General features: G+C 39.7%; 2 protein-coding genes across 3 annotated transcripts in view; one reads left to right on the forward strand and one right to left on the reverse strand.

The window, feature by feature from the left end:
• Window positions 1-1,174: 1,174 nt before the first annotated feature.
• On the reverse strand, window positions 1,175-14,077 carry Elp4 (Elongator complex protein 4). Of its 2 annotated transcripts, none has more exons than XM_068377171.1 (2): window positions 13,938-14,077; window positions 1,175-2,387 (listed from the first exon to the last, which is right to left on the reverse strand). In XM_068377171.1, the coding sequence occupies exon 2, from the start codon at window positions 2,385-2,387 to the stop codon at window positions 1,254-1,256; it is 1,134 nt and encodes a 377-aa protein (XP_068233272.1). In that variant the 5' UTR covers window positions 13,938-14,077; the 3' UTR covers window positions 1,175-1,253. The 2 variants fall into 2 exon arrangements, with proteins under 2 accessions (XP_068233272.1, XP_068233273.1); XM_068377172.1 differs by lacking the exon at window positions 13,938-14,077 and adding an exon at window positions 13,659-13,678.
• Window positions 14,078-16,361: 2,284 nt separating this feature from the next.
• Vps51 (vacuolar protein sorting 51) overlaps window positions 16,362-17,033 on the forward strand; it is a 37,996-nt gene continuing 37,324 nt past the window's right edge. Inside the window, exon 1 of the mRNA XM_068377170.1 lies at window positions 16,362-16,486. Coding sequence (XP_068233271.1) covers window positions 16,474-16,486 — 13 coding nt within the window. The 5' untranslated portion in view covers window positions 16,362-16,473. The remainder of the gene's footprint in view (window positions 16,487-17,033) is intronic.

Genomic DNA, 17,033 nt, shown 5'->3' on the forward strand with positions numbered 1-17,033 from the left:
CCAGTGACGCCCTTGCTGTAGTGCATAGGTTTTCAGTGTGAGCCATGTCGTCCTGATGGAAGTTCCCTTCGGCAGCTTCCTACTGTATATTTCTGCGAGTGATATTACAAGATTATTACCATCAGGTATCATGGGGTTCTAACCCCCGGAACTATCCGAAGATATCGTGTATAATCAGGGACGTATCCGAAGATAACCATATATATCTGCACCCCCAACAGACTTTACCCAATAGAGTAACTGTATCAGTAGCCAAGTGATATATCAAAATATGCTTGGTAGTATAAGGATCTACCACTACTTATTAATGATCAAACAAGACAAATAATTAAGGACATTGTTGCCTTTTCATTCAATAAATCTTGCAAAGAACATACAATACCACATTGTATAATTGTATTCTAGTTAGACAGATAGGCTCTAATTCATTCAATGATAGTTGTAAACCAAACTCCAATATTTTAAAATTACATAGCCTTTCAGTGTACAGTGATACCTCTGGATACGAAAGTTTCTGCTTACGAAAAATTCAGGGTATGAAAAGCGATACAAAGATTTTTATGCCCCAGTATACAAAAAAATTTTCAGGATACGAAAAGCTTACGAGATCCCAACTCGTCGTCGAGAGTACAGTACCTTTTTTTTCAGGGTATCAACCCTTAATTTAGGTGTACAGGTAACAATACACCTTCACTGATCCAAATGCTTAACATACAGTACCGTAACTTTTATACAGTAGTAAAGAAAACGGACCGTTTTCTTTGGGCTTGGAGGGGATAACTAGGCTATAACTACATTATTCATTATTGAATAATTTCATGGTGGTTTCTGGAATGGATTAGGCTGTTTTTAACAGTTGGGTTCATTATTGCATGTTTATTACTAAAGTTTAGCATGTTTATGAAAGAAAAGGTGTCTTTTCATAAGGCTTGGAACGGATTAGGCTATTTACATGTAAAACGCGACTCGGGATACAAAAAAATCAGCTTACGAAACCGTATCCTGAATGGATTACTTTCGTACGCTGAGGCATCACTGTACTTAAAAATACACAACAATCTTATTAAAATCATAACCACGACCATACAAGACAGCACTGTAGTCTTTTTTCAGAGAAGCCATCATAAGGTAAAAAAAATCTTAATATTTATTCCAGGTTAAAATAAAAGAGTAGTACTTTACTTTAAATCTATTTGGTATAAAACACAATTCATCAACTCAACAAAAATTTAATCTTAAATGTACGTACTGTCCTAAAAATCTAAATTTCTAGGAAGTCCACCTCCCATGCATGCAAGACCACTAGATTTCCCAATAGGGTCCTCTTGGCTTCTGCTAACAGTTTCTGACAACTCTGGAGGCAGATGAAGTCTCTCAATTGTCAGTTTACGTCTCTTTAACTTGAACACCCAATCTGTAGAGTCCAGCATTGTAGGGACTAAACTGTTGATGGCCGCCAGTTTTTCAATATGAAAGAGCCCATGATAATCTTTGAAAACTGAGTTCGTCTCTTTATCCGAACCCTGAAACGATTCCAACCTTACTGCAAAGTCACACATAGATCTTATTCTAAATATCAAAGCTGGGTCAACAAAAAGATGTGAAGGGACAGATATCATACACACGCTAAATGAGTTTCTGACTAAGGCCCTAAGCAAGTTGAAAAATCCTGTTAAACTTTGCCACTGATGGTCTTTCTCACTTTTCCCAAATTCGGGTCCCCAGAGAGGCGAGCCTATGGAATGCAACCCCAGCCTCATTACGTTTGTTTTTGGAGTGATGCACTGGGTGGAAAGGCTTGAAGCTTCTATTCGCTTTTGGATAAACTTCAGCAAACTCCAGAATTCCTTTCCTAACGATGTTGGCTTTGTTACCTGGCCACAACTGGCATCCCAGAGCCCTAAATCTACTCCAGAAATAATTTCCTTAGGGATCACTTTTGTCAGATCATAATCATGCCCAAACCTACTGTGGTCTAATGAGGACAGTGGAGATTTCTGATTCTGGTACCTCCAAGCAATTGTCATTTCTTTATCAGATACTTTTTCCGAATCATCGCTAAGATCAGTATCTGTAGGAGCTGGCAGGTTTTCAGCAATATTTGTGGGATTTATATCTAAACTTGCTACAGTCAGCAAATGTTTATTCACAACACCTTCAGCCAGAAAATACTTGAGAAATAACTTGCTGTACACATCGTACGTATCTTGCTCTATGAGAAGAATTGACCCCACTGGTAGTCCCCCACCCAGTAAAAAATCCAAGGAAGGTATTCCAGTGGAGACTAAGAGCTGGGCATTGTGTATGGACGTTCGCGTCCCAGGTATTGACGGGGCTTTTGGTCTCCCCTTCTTCTGAAAACTGCTTGTTGATCCAACGGTAGTCATCTGTAAGAAAGATTAAAGTTGTTTAACACAAGAGCAAATAACCAATTATTACTGTACAAATTACATTAGCACAACAGATATTTAGCAACAAAAGCCTAGTGAAAAAATTCTAAAATTTGGAATTTAAAAATTTCATAAAAAATAATATATAAAAATTGATAAATATAGGTTCAACATTTCATATATCACACAAACCATTGTTTTATGTTAGCCTATATTACTGAGTCCACATTTCATATATCACACAAACCATTGTTTTATGTTAGCCTATATTACTGAGTCCAAGTCAGTACACAAAAATTAATCAGCTGTTCAACTAGTATAGGCTACTGATCACTGTATGTTGATAAAAGCTTCCATCCATACAGGTACAGTACAGAATTTATAAAATATGCTAAATAACACAGGCTTTAATGATCCAAAATGCATCAAAATTAACAACCAAATTATGGAATTCTCTTATCAAATGACATGACGGATGCAATTACCATCAGGTCCTTGGTATTTTCAATCATATCTTAAATGGAGTTGTCCTCACACTCCTGATGTTTTTCGTCCAAGTCAGCCTTTGTATCGTATTGAGATATACCACCAAGGTTATGCTGTTACTCATCAACATTATCCAAGGGTTGGCTGTTGTCATTCCCAAAGTGACTACCGGTAGGTACTCTAGGTATGCACCTACTCCTACCATTGATTCATCTGAGAATAGAGGCATCTCCTTTGGTGGAAGATCACAGGAGTTCAACTACTCCCGTAATAATGTTATGACCATCCAGCCAAAAAGCAAGACTGGACAAACCATGAGGCATAAAAAAGGGTTCACACAAGAAGAGCATACTTGCTGATCCCTTTCATCCATACACATGTTCCCCAAATATACCAGGATGCCATGGGAGTATGCACAAGAGAAGTAATAGTAATGTCTGAGGAATAAGGCAGAAAAAAATAAAAGAATATTTCCATTCATTGGTAAGGCATTCCTCTCAATGATACTGGAGAACACGTTTTGACCTTATTACGCGTCTACCCAAATAATTCTCATTCCGAAGACTACCAGAGCGAGTATTACATAACGAACCTTGCCCCAGAAAAAGGCGAAGAAATGACAACCTTATAACAGAGTTTGTATTTTTTCTAACATAAAAACCTGAATTCTTTACTATAGAAGGAGAGCAAGAATGAGGGTATGTATCAGTGTAGGAACGAATGGATCTAAAGGAACACATCAACTTGTCACACATATTCTCACCAAGAACATCTTTGTAGCCCACTCACTACAAAATTAGTACTGTATTATAAATATCTAGTTATGTAATTAACAAGAAGGCAAACAGCCAAGCAATAGTTTTAAACAAACTAAAAAAAACTTCAATTGAATGTTAAGAAAGTGTGCTCGGTTAATGAAAGTAATTAAGCAGTAGCCGGATTCACCAGCCTAACCTAAAATATACTAACTTTTCACCAATTTTGAGTGTCACAGAGGTGATGAAACCTTGTGGCAAGAGTGTAAATTCTGATCATTGTTCCAGATTATGGGGCTCTTAATTGCATGGTTCTCAATATTGGTAACCAATCATAAGATTTCCACTTGCTGTACACGATTATAAAGTTCTCGATCTCTGTAACTGATCATATGAGTCCCAATCGCTGTACACGATCGTAGGGTTTCCCATTGCGGTAAATGACTGTAAGGGTCTTAATCGAGGTAACCGATTGTAAGGTTCATGATCATAGTATTATAATCAATCGGGTTACCGACTGTAAGTTTTTGCAATCCCATGAGAAAATGCCGATCATAGAGAACTAGTACAAGGGAACCCATTTTGCAAGAAGCGAAAACAATCGTAAGGTTCCCCTAAAGACAAAACACAAGAAGGGCAGTGCACAGACCTTAGTGCTCGTGCCAGTAAGGTCTCATAGCCTGTACACTCGATGAGAAATTCCGAGAATCCTCTTTCCTAGTATCATGTAACGAAGAGCAGGGACAAAGCAGATACTAGAAGTTCAATGATCCAAAAGTCGCTGAAGTAGATACATAGTGTCCGATCGTGTAGTGTCAAGCAAACGCGGTGAACACCTGAACTTCGTACCCAAACCTATTCTCAGGGAAGTAAGAACTTCCGGTAAGTAACCACTCATCTTGTGTACTAGGCAAGAATATACTTTGTATCTAACTCACTCGAGTTGGTTAGGGACCTTTTTTCCCGATAAAGAAAATGAGAGCTTGATCTCATACAAGGCTAAGTGCTGGAAACAGGTGTGTGAGTGCTTGTATCTCAAACTGTTCAGTGCTGGGTACAAAATTGGTACATACTGTTTCTCTTGGTATGCACCACATATCTTAGGTAGTAAGTTGGCCAGGGCACCAGCCACACATTGAGATACTACCGCTAGAGAGTCATTGGGTCCTTGGAATGGCCAGAGAGTACTACATTGGATTTTTCTCTATGGTTACGAGTCATCTTCCCTTTGCCTACACATACATCAAATAGTCTGACCTATTCTTTACATATTCTCCTCTGTTCTCATACACCTGACAATACAGATTACCAAATAATTCTCCTTCTCTCGAGGGATTAACTACTGAACAGTAATTGTTCAGTGGCCACCTTCCTCTTGGTAAGGGTAGAAGAGACTCTTTAGCTATGGAAAGCAGCTCTTCTAGGAGAAGGACACTCCAAAATCAAATCATTGTTCTCTAGTCTTGGGTAGTGCCATAGCCTCTGTACCATGGATCCTCTCCTTCAATGTCTTGGGTTTAAGTTCACTTGCTTGAGGGTACACTCAAGCACACTATTCTATCTTATTTCTCTTCCTCTTATTTTGTTGAAGTCTTTTACAGTTTATATAGGAGATATTTAATTTAATATTGTTACTGTTCTTAAAGTACTGTATTTTATTTTTCCTTGTTTCCTTTCCTCACTGGGCTATTTTCCCTGTTGGAGCCCCTGGGCTTATAGCATCCTGCTTCTCCAACTAGGGTTGTAGCTTAGCAAATAATAATAATAATAATAATAATAATAATAATAATAATAATAATAATAATAATAATAATAAGAGGAGCTACTACCCCTGTAGTCCCCCAAGGACTTCGTGTCTTTAATCTTATCCTATGGTAAGTCATATCCCTGTGTCTTCCTGGTTTTTTTTCAGATCTATCTCCTGTTTCAATCATCCTTATAACTGAAAAATAAAATTTCCCGACATTTACCGACATCAAAACATCTCTAGGATCACCTGTTAACAGCTCTTATTCTCTTCAAAAGAGACATGGCTATACATTTGGCAGGACCTCGACAGCAAAACACTCACCAACCAGAATACAAGGAAAGAATTTTAAAAATGTCAGAAGAACTAGCAACTATCCATAAGTGAATGTGGAGAATTGGCCAAAAAAAGGTCATGCGACAGTGAAAACCCTTGCCTGGCTATTTGAAAGTTGATTGCAAACAGTTATATAGAGAATGGGAAATTTATGTCATTAGGAATATTGTATTAGAGTAGATCTTTACCCTAAAATCTTATCAACGTTTAACGAAATCGTAAAATGAAACCGTAACTGGGAGTGGAACAGGGGCATTAGCCGCTACGGCAATGGACAAGGTGACGTAGATAAGGTTAGGCGAGGTTGTTACGCCATATCTCTTTGACTTAGTAACTTTAATTCTTTTATGCCTGCAGTTGGTAGGGACAAACTTTCTTATTACTTATTAAATGGATATTCTTAGGGGGAAAATGTATAACTTTGTCTGAAATACAATACCTGTATTATGAAACTATTTCTAAAATTTGTGAAATATTATAAATTGCTGTTGCTAAGCCAATATTACCTAAGTTCTTCATGGTCCGCACACCTGTCATGGGTACCTCCAGCAAGGTTTACAAACTACTGATAGTTTGAGCTGAGGTCATTTTAAAATGTTATTTTCATTAGTTAAATAAATTTTTGAATATACTTACCCGATGATCATGTAGCTGTCAACTCCGTTGCCCGACAGAAATCTACGGTCGGGATACGCCAGCGATCGCTATCCAGGTGGGGGTGTACACAACAGCGCCATCTGTGGTCAGGTACTCAAGTACTTCTTGTCAACAAGACCTCAATTTTCTCCTCGGTCCACTGGTTCTCTATGGGGAGGAAGGGCGGGTCCTTTAAATCATGATCATCGGGTAAGTATATTCAAAAATTTATTTTACTAATGAAAATAACATTTTTCAATATTAATCTTACCCGATGATCATGTAGCTGATTCACACCCAGGGTGGTGGGTGGAGACCAGCATACATGTTAACAAAGAAGCTAAGTATCCCGTATTTCATTTTATTAGTTATTCAAAATAACAATATAAAATAAATAAGTACCTGGTAAGGAAGTCGACTTGAACCATTACTCTGCCTTTATTAAGTACGTCTTCCTTACTGAGCGTAGCGGTCCTCTTAGGATGCTGAATGACTCTTAGGTGCTGAAGTATAAAGGGCTGCAACCCATACTAAAGGACCTCATCACAACCTCTAACCTAGGCGCTTCTCAAGAAAGAATTGACCACCCGCCAAATCAACCAGGATGAGGAAGGCTTCTTAGCCTACCGTACAACCCAAAAACAACAATAAAAAGTATTCAAGAGAAAGGTTAAAAAGGTTATGGGATTATGGGAATGTAGTGGCTGAGCCCTCACCTACTACTGCACTCGCTGCTACGAATGGTCCCAGGGTGTAGCAGTTCTCGTAAAGAGACTGGACATCTTTGAGATAGAATGATGCGAACACTGACTTGCTTCTCCAATAGGTTGCATCCATAACACTCTGCAGAGAACGGTTCTGTTTGAAGGCCACTGAAGTAGCCACAGCTCTCACTTCATGTGTCCTTACCTTCAGCAAAGCAAGGTCTTCTTCCTTCATATGAGAATGAGCTTCTCTAATCAGAAGCCTGATGTAGTAAGAAACTGCGTTCTTAGACATTGGTAGCGAAGGCTTCTTAACAGCACACCATAAGGCTTCTGATTGTCCTCGTAAGGGTTTTGACCTTTTTAGATAGTACCTAAGAGCTCTGACTGGGCAAAGTACTCTCTCCAGTTCGTTACCCACCAAGTTGGACAGGCTAGGGATCTCGAACGATTTAGGCCAAGGACGTGAAGGAAGCTCGTTTTTAGCCAAAAAACCGAGCTGCAAGGAACATGTAGCCGTTTCCGATGTGAAACCTATGTTCCTGCTGAAGGCGTGGATCTCACTTACTCTTTTAGCTGTTGCTAGGCATACGAGGAAAAGAGTTTTTAATGTGAGGTCCTTAAAAGAGGCTGATTGGAGCGGTTCAAATCTAGATGACATAAGGAACCTTAGGACCACGTCTAGATTCCAGCCTGGAGTGGACAACCGACGTTCCTTTGAGGTCTCAAAAGACCTAAGGAGGTCCTGTAGATCTTTGTTGGTGGAAAGATCCAAGCCTCTGTGGCGGAAAACCGCTGCCAACATACTTCTGTAACCCTTGATCGTAGGAGCTGATAGGGATCTAACGTTCCTAAGATGTAACAGGAAGTCAGCAATCTGGGTTACAGTGGTACTGGTTGAGGAAACTGCATTGGCCTTGCACCAGCTTCGGAAGACTTCCCATTTAGATTGATAGACTCTGAGAGTGGATGTCCTCCTTGCTCTGGCAATCGCTCTGGCTGCCTCCTTCGAAAAGCCTCTAGCTCTTGAGAGTCTTTCGATAGTCTGAAGGCAGTCAGACGAAGAGCGTGGAGGTTTGGGTGTACCTTCTTTACGTGAGGTTGACGCAGAAGGTCCACTCTTAGAGGGAGAGTCCTGGGAACGTCGACCAGCCATTGCAGTACCTCTGTGAACCATTCTCTCGCGGGCCAGAGGGGAGCAACCAACGTCAGCCGTGTCCCTTTGTGAGAGGCGAACTTCTGAAGTACCCTGTTGACAATCTTGAACGGCGGGAATGCATACAGGTCGAGATGGGACCAATCCAGCAGAAAGGCATCCACGTGAACTGCTGCTGGGTCTGGAATCGGAGAACAATACAATGGGAGCCTCTTGGTCATCGAGGTAGCGAACAGATCTATGGTTGGCTAACCCCACAGGGTCCAAAGTCTGCTGCAAACATTCTTGTGAAGGGTCCACTCTGTGGGGATGACCTGACCCTTCCGGCTGAGGCGATCTGCCATGACATTCATATCGCCCTGAATGAACCTCGTTACCAGCGTGAGCTTTCGATCTTTTGACCAGATGAGGAGGTCCCTTGCGATCTCGAACAACTTCCTCGAATGAGTCCCTCCCTGCTTGGAGATGTAAGCCAAGGCTGTGGTGTTGTCGGAGTTCACCTCCACCACCTTGTTTAGCTGGAGGGACTTGAAGTTTATCAAGGCCAGATGAACCGCCAACAACTCCTTGCAATTGATGTGAAGTGTCCTTTGCTCCTGATTCCATGTTCCCGAGCATTCCTGTCCGTCCAATGTCGCACCCCAGCCCGTGTCTGATGCGTCCGAGAAGAGACGGCGGTCGGGGGTCTGAACAGCCAAAGGTAGACCTTCCTTGAGAAGAAAGCTGTTCTTCCACCACGTTAGAGTAGACCTCATCTCTTCGGAAACAGGAACTGAGACCGTCTCTAGCGTCATGTCCTTTATCCAGTGAGCAGCTAGATGATACTGAAGGGGGCGGAGGTGGCGTCTCCCTAACTCGATTAACAGGGCCAGCGATGAAAGTGTCCCTGTTAGACTCATCCACTGCCTGACTGAGCATCGGTTCCTTCTCAGCATGCTCTGCATGCATTCTAGGGCTTGGTTGATCCTTGGGGCCGACGGAAAAGCCCGAAAAGCTCGACTCTGAATCTCCATACCCAGGTAGACAATGGTCTGGGATGGGACGAGCTGGGACTTCTCTAAATTGACCAGGAGGCCCAGTTCCTTGGTCAGATCCATAGTCCATCTGAGATTCTCCAGACAGCGACGACTTGTGGGAGCTCTTAAAAGCCAGTCGTCTGACGGAGCCGGACACAAGATCATGGTACTGCTGCACAGTCTGTGAACTGTCAACCATGGGGAAGCGAGGAAGTACAGCGACAACCCGAAACTGTCTAGACTGTCTGGGTAGTACAGACAACTCCTTATCGGGTTGCTGAGGTTGCCGCACTGCGTCACAACAAGTCACCTCTGCTGGTTGTTGAACGTCTTCCCAGTGACACACTGACTCCGTAAAAAAAATCCTCTATCAAGGACTAAGCTTGGACTGCATGTCTTGCAACAAAGCTCAAGGTCTATGGGAGCAGGTGTGGCAACAGACGGGGTTAGCGACTGAAGCGGAACCATTTACCCTCCCTGGAAGCATGTTATGCTTAAATAAAAGTCCATAGGAGGCTAAGCAGCTTAAGGCTCCTCTCCAAAAGACAGAGTCCTCAAGGGAATATCAGAAGGAGGGAGAACAGCACTTTCTCATCTACAGGAACCATATCCGAGAAAAGCTAGGTTCTCTCAGTGAGGGTTTCACTGGTGCAAAAGCAGCAGACCAGAAGGCAACGTTATGAAACTGCTTGACAGTCTGTGAACTGTCAAAAACTGAACTGTCAACCACAACAGGAGCGTGAGGACATACAGCACTGGTGTATAAGTAGCAGACCAGAAGGCAACGTCATGTAACTGTATGACAGTTTGTGAGTTGGCAACAACCAAAGTTGTGTGGGGAAGCCTCAACTCCTGACTGACGAGTTTGCTGCTGGCGAGTGGCGGAAACCACAGTGTGTTGCGGAGGCTGACACACCGTGTCAAAACACGGCAGCTTGTGGTAGCTCACGCACGGCAACGGAGTGCTCTGTGTGTGGGAGTCATCATACATCTGGCAGGGTTGACTTGTGCATGGGTGGAGGAGCTCTCACAACAAGAGTGTGAGAGCAGGAAGCCATGCCGGGCGCACAACCGTGGGCGGTGTAGGCCCACGGGTGCATCGTCAACCTTCTCCGCAGTCGGAGTGTGGAAGCTGGCAACAACAAAAGCAGAGTGCTGGAGCGTGGGAGGGGCTGCGGTGGGTTGAGGAGCATGCGGTATGGTATGCGGAGCATGCTGTAAGGTATGCGGCTCATGCTGCATGGTATGCGGAGCATGCTGTAAGGAATGCAGAGCATGCTGCATGGTATGCGGAGCATGCTGTAAGGTATGCAGAGCATGCTGCATGGGCTGCGGAGAATGCCGCATAGTGCTGGAACCCGGCAGCTCTACAGAACCTTCCCACTGCTGATGCGGTAGCTCACGCATGTTAGCAGATGGTGCAGCAAGAACATGCGTCTGGCAGGGTGGACTGCGCATCGGTGTTGGAGCTCTCACAGGTGGAGGGTGGGAGCAGGCAGCCGCAGTATCTGCTGAGCGCACAACCTCAGCGGGTTGTAGGTTAACAGGTGCATTGTCAACCTTCCAGCATGATACTCCTGCATGAAGGAGCAAGCTGAGACTGTATAGTCTGCAGCATGGACCACTAGGGTCTATGAAAGACAACAACAAACGGAGCTACTGTCCGTTGTGACTGAGGGTCTAAAACCGCTGGTGCGGCAACAGACGGAGTTACTGCCTGTTGCGGTACCACCTTGCCTCTCTTGAGGGGTGTGCAGTTGTCGTACTGCAGCAAGTCCGAACTGACCCAGTGGCTACACCTAGGCCGTTGGACTTGCGCGGAAGGGACCGACTAGCACTTAAAAGCTGCAAGATTTGGTCCATGGTTTCTGCGAGAAACCTCTTCCGCAGACGAGGAATAAATGGGCTCTCTCGTCTATGTGTGGGTGGGGTGATCACGTCGGCAACGTGTGTAGATACACCCGAAACCACGGAGGGAAACGTCTGTTCGTCGATCAAGGCCTGAGGAACCCATAAGTCCTTCGACATTACTTCTCCCCTGGGCTTGGGAGCTTGTAAGAGGTATCGGACTAGGTGAACAACTGGCACGAACAGACGAACCCTCGAACGCAACACTGTAACACTTTGCGCATATCACTTTATCACTATTGATTTTCTGTTTGCACTTATTTCACTGAACTCGAAACTTTAAGTGGTTTGTACCTGAAACACGCAATCCTATCCTTCATTAAAAGGTAGTAATTGCGAAAACAGTATTACAATGTAACAGAAAAACATAATGAAAGATAAAGAATTCAGTGGCTGGAAAAGAGACTAAACACTAGATCAAATAAACTACGTTTAAAATCTCTCACCGCATAAAGCCTGGGAACAAGAATAAAACTCTAGAAACGTTTTACCTTCTTCCCCTATAGCGACTAGGGAGAAGAGCAAAAAAACGAGAACAACGTTACCCGCTTGAACGAAACGTTTATCCTCCTCTCTCTCCCTCCGTCTCTATCTCTCTCTCTCTCTCTCTAGACTTAGAACCTGAGAGATGAGCCCAATTATATATATCGTTAAAACATATTATTTGTTAAGAAAAAAACTGAAAGGTTTCCCAAATAAAAAGTTCCTTTATTAGAATTAAAACCATTTAAGCTAAGAAAGAATGAACGAAACGCTAGAATCGGTTTACTCTTACTGCAACGTGAAACCGTGAAATACTCTCTCTCTATCGTAACGATAGAGCGCAAGTTGAACGTTCTGAACGTCAACAACTGCGGAGACTAAACAAAACGTTAGTTCAACTTTGAAAACAGTACGAGACTATCAAAGAAATTCTTTCAAAAACATTAAAATTAAAATAGCATAAATTCTTAACAGGAAAAACGATATGACGGGCTCAATGTTAATTAACTTCGGTTCCAAGTAAGGACCGCCTACTATTAGGAAAGGTCGCATATAAACAAACATAAAAATTAATTTTTATAAGTTTATAATAAATGGAAGTTAATCGAAGAGGCCTATAAATGGCGGAGAGATATAAAATAAATCTATAACTTTGTTAAGCAAAATTACCAAAAACCTAAACACACTTCCGTCTAAGGGAAGGGTGGTTATAAAAAGTGAAAGAGAGTCTATACTCTCTTCGACACCAACACTTCTGTCTAAGGGAAGGGTCGGCCATTTAAAAGTGAGAGTCCATACTCTCTTCGTCACCATAATTAAATCAAATTAATTCCAAAAGCTTGCTAAGCTAATGATAAAGCTTCCTGAATAGCGAAGGCTAAACTCTAGAGCAAATACATCACCAAATCGTGAACAATAACTCCAGAATCAACAGCGTATCCAAGTAGGTCTAGCCGGTGGCACGACAGAGGAAAAATTGAGGTCTTGTTGACAAGAAGTACTTGAGTACCTGACCACAGATGGCGCTGTTGTGTACACCCCCACCTGGATAGCGATCGCTGGCGTATCCCGACCGTAGATTTCTGTCGGGCAACGGAGTTGACAGCTACATGATCATCGGGTAAGATTAATATTGAAAATTATGAATTGTTTGAAATTGTAGTTATTTGATATTATATAAAATGGCATAAAAAACTAATGTTTTCTTGATATCATTTTTTTTGCTATTCAGTTCCGATCCCACCGTTCATGCTCTGATTGATCGTAGTTTGTAGAATGTTGGGACAACCTTTAATAGAACAAGTAAATTTATAATTTTTCCTTGTTTTTTCCAACACATTTTGTTTTGTTATAGAGGTTGAATAGCAATAGGTTAATGATACCCCACGCCCAAGTATACGGAATATTTTGTTAAGGGAGCCTTTGTAGTTAGTTGGGGCATATCAGGTGTAAAATTTCAAAAAAATATGACTGAAAAGATACATTTTAAAAGTGAAATTAACAAAAGAATACTGCTTAACCTAAGGTTACCAACCTAACCTAACCTATGAGTCTTTATATAATGATAGAAAGGGCCTCCCATGTCCATAGAGCAGCACCTGTCCTAAACATCCCTATCTAACCTAACCTACAAAACGTGGCGTTACCTACCTACCTTACGGGGGCTAACGCCCTCCTGCGAACACCATTAGAATCGTAATCTTAACAATGGGTTTGAAAATAAGTTATGAGGCAAGGCTGTCATCATGAATACACCCTCAGGAGCCTTTGTATATCAGCGGCCAGTTCCTCCAGCATGCATATAAAATGGACAACTAACCAAAACTTGCCCCCCTAACCTGACCTAAAAGCCGTGTCCTTACCAACTTATCTAACTGGGGGGGCATTGTCCCAGTGCAACACACCCCTTACACTGCCGTATTCTTATATACAGGGTGGCCGGTATCATACATACACACCCCCAACAAGCCTTATCCTTACCTACCAGTTGGGGCTTGGCAACCCCACCCCCTGCCCTTGGATGGGCGTATCCTTAGCTTACCTTAAGGTTACGTCTCAACCCTGGGTTAGGTTCCTAACCGCCTTCACTCTTGGCAAGGTAACATTAAATCATCATATTTCATAAATCATAAAACTAGCTTCATAATACCATATTTCAGATCAAGATAAACAACATTTGCCATAAAGATAATAAGACTTGATAAGTAAGAAGTAGGAAGATAGTTCATGCCTGTCCAAACGCACTACATTCGCCCCTTATTAGATCTATAATAGATTAGCTAGTTATTAATTCATATAGAAATTTGAAGATTTACCTTACCTTAATTGATTAATTGACGTTAAATCACCTAAAACGCTGGTTACCTCATGGTAGGTTCAGTTATTGACAGAAAATGTCTTTGGAATCTTAGTCGTTTTAGTAGTAATATAATGACAAATCTTTGCAACAGCTCTAATTCTTTTTCTGTAGGATAGATTAAATGACATTCATGACGCATGAAATAAAGAAATGTGGAAATATAGTAAAAATTATATATAGATGACCCTAGCCATATGAAAAAAATATATAAAACCATAGGAAATCCTATCGAAATATAGTATAAGTTACATATATGACCATAAAAATAAGAAATAGATATATAAAACCATAGGAAATCCTATGGAAATGTAGTATAAGTTACATATATGGCCCTAAAAATGAGAAATGAATATATAAAACCATAGGAAATCCTATCGAAATATAGTATAAGTTACATATATGACCCTAAAAATAAGACATAGATATATAAAACCATAGGAAATCCTATGGAAATACAGTATAGTATAAGTTACGAATATGACCCTAAAAATAAGAAATAAATATATAGGACATAGGAAATCCTATGGAAATATAGTATAAGTTACATATATGCCCTAAAAATAAGAAATAGATATATAAAACCATAGGAAATCCTATGGAAATACAGTATAGTATAAGTTACGAATATGACCCTAAAAATAAGAAATAAATATATAGGACATAGGAAATCCTATGGAAATATAGTATAAGTTACATATATGCCCTAAAAATAAGAAATAGATATATAAAACCATAGGAAATCCAATGGAAATACAGTATAAGTTACATATATGCCCTAAAAATAAGAAATAGATATATAAAACCATAAGAAATCCTATGGAAATATAGTATAAGTTACATATATGCCCTAAAAATAAGAAATAGATATATAAAACCATAAGAAATCCTATGGAAATATAGTATAAGTTACATATATGCCCTAAAAATAAGAAATAGATTTATAAAACCATAGGAAATCCTATGGAAATATAGTATAAGTTACATATATGACCTTAAAAATAAGAAATAGATATATAAAACAGGAAATCCTATGGAAATATAGTATAAGTTACATATATGACCTTAAAAATAAGAAATAAATATATAAAACCATAGGAAATCCTAGTATCCTGCTATATTTACCTATGTAGAAAACTATGGAAGAATAAATGAAAATTAATTGTTAAAAAGAACTACTCAATATTGTATTTTATAATGATTTTGTAAGTTCAACATGACTGATTCTTGTTAAAGATTTTTTGTTACACTGTACTTATGGCGTTAATTTAAGTGAAACTGCTGGTAAAGAAAGTTAAATATACTAGAAATGATTGAGACAACTTAAAAGAATTAAACCAATACACAATAAGTATTCTAAAAAAAAGATAATAATAAAATAAAACTCAAATAACTCAAAATTGCACAAAAAATTAAAAAGAAAAAGTGGACTAGGTTGAGAGATATTTATGGAAAAACCAGGAAAAGATAAGGAATATAATAAATGTTCTTGTGGAAGTAATAATGATTGTAGCAAGGTTATATATAATAGAAATACAGGGCAACTATCAAAGAATGAGTAATGAGCTTTAAATTATATTGCAAAGATAAATCAGGGACATGTATAAGAATACAAGATACTTTAGAGGCTAAATAAAAAGAACTAAGATAAAGGAGATGGACTGTCCATCAAAAATTGAAGCAATATTTCTCTCTCTCTCTCTCTCTCTCTCTCTCTCTCTCTCTCTCTCTCTCTCTCTCTCTCTCTCTCTCTCTCTCTCTCTCTCTCTCTCTCTCTCTCTCTCTCTCTCTCTGTGTATTATAAAGAGGTAGAGCTCTCAGGGTATACTATAGCTAATAAATATTAACTTTTTTTGTAGGTACATCTTAGCCTATTTCAGTTGAATAAAATATCAGCTATCAGCAGAAAAATTAGACCCAGTACTCGAATTTTTCCAATTATAGGCAAACATAAGTGAAATAGTTGTCAATATATTTATTTGGAGAATATGGCATTAAAAGAAACACTATTAATTAGGAAAAAATAAGAATTAATAAGATAAGTACATGCAAATTGAGACTAAGAATCACTTGAATTTTAACAATTACAGGAGAACATAAGTGAAATAGTCGTTAATATATTAATTTGGAAAATATGGCATTAAAAGAAACATTATTAATTAGGAAAAAAATAAGAATTAATAAGTACATGAAAATCGAGACTAAAAATCACTTGAATTTTAACAATTACAGGAGAACATAAGGGAAATAGTTGTCAATATATTTATTTGGAGATTATGGAATAAAAATAAACACTATTAATTAGGAAAAAATAAGAATCAGTAGGATTAAAAAGAACATGAAAGTCAAAACTAAAAATCAAACTAGAAATTGGAGGGCCGTTACAAAGGCAACCATTCTGAACTCTATTAACGCGACCTATTCTGTCAAAAACCAGAAAATAATAACACGTATTTCACTTTACTTTCTTTTAGTGTCAATTACATTAAAGTAATTCCAGATGGCTTCAGCAGGTAAGTTTTGTAATGGAAATATGTCTTATGAGGTAAAATTACATTTTCTTTCACCTGGGTAAAGATTAGGCTAGGAATTCTCTATGGCCATTTCTGGCTTAGGGTTGGTATGAAATGTATATTTTATCGCTAAATATATGAATAATTTATTTTTCCAACATTTATCTTGTGTTTTATGCATCTATGAAAATTTGTTTTAGGGCAAATAACTCTGTTTGGAACCTTTGTAGTTTGGGACTGGCTTGGGCCAGTAATTACCGTGTAATATTTACTATAGTACAATATTCCTAATGAAGAAAATAAGAAATATTCCTGGTGTATTTAAAATTATTTTGAACTGTTCTGTTGTAAATAATTTGGGGAACTACAGGGGTGTATGTATAAAAGCGGCCAACTTTTATGTATGATGGCTGACTAAGATTATGGCAGTGTAAGGGAGGTCGCGGGGGGGAGGGGGGTTAGCCCCCATTAGGTAAGTAGGTAATGACACGGCTCGAAGGTTATGTTGGGGGGGGGATTTAGGTTAGTTGGTTTTATCTGTGCACGT

This window comes from Palaemon carinicauda, chromosome 7 (assembly GCF_036898095.1).
Source record: "Palaemon carinicauda isolate YSFRI2023 chromosome 7, ASM3689809v2, whole genome shotgun sequence".
In the NCBI taxonomy this organism is placed as follows: domain Eukaryota; kingdom Metazoa; phylum Arthropoda; class Malacostraca; order Decapoda; family Palaemonidae; genus Palaemon; species Palaemon carinicauda.

Coding starts and splice junctions, on each gene's coding strand:
- Elp4 (XM_068377171.1), bottom strand. CDS start 2,387: ATGACTACCGTTGGATCAACAAGCAGTTTTCAGAAGAAGGGGAGACCA.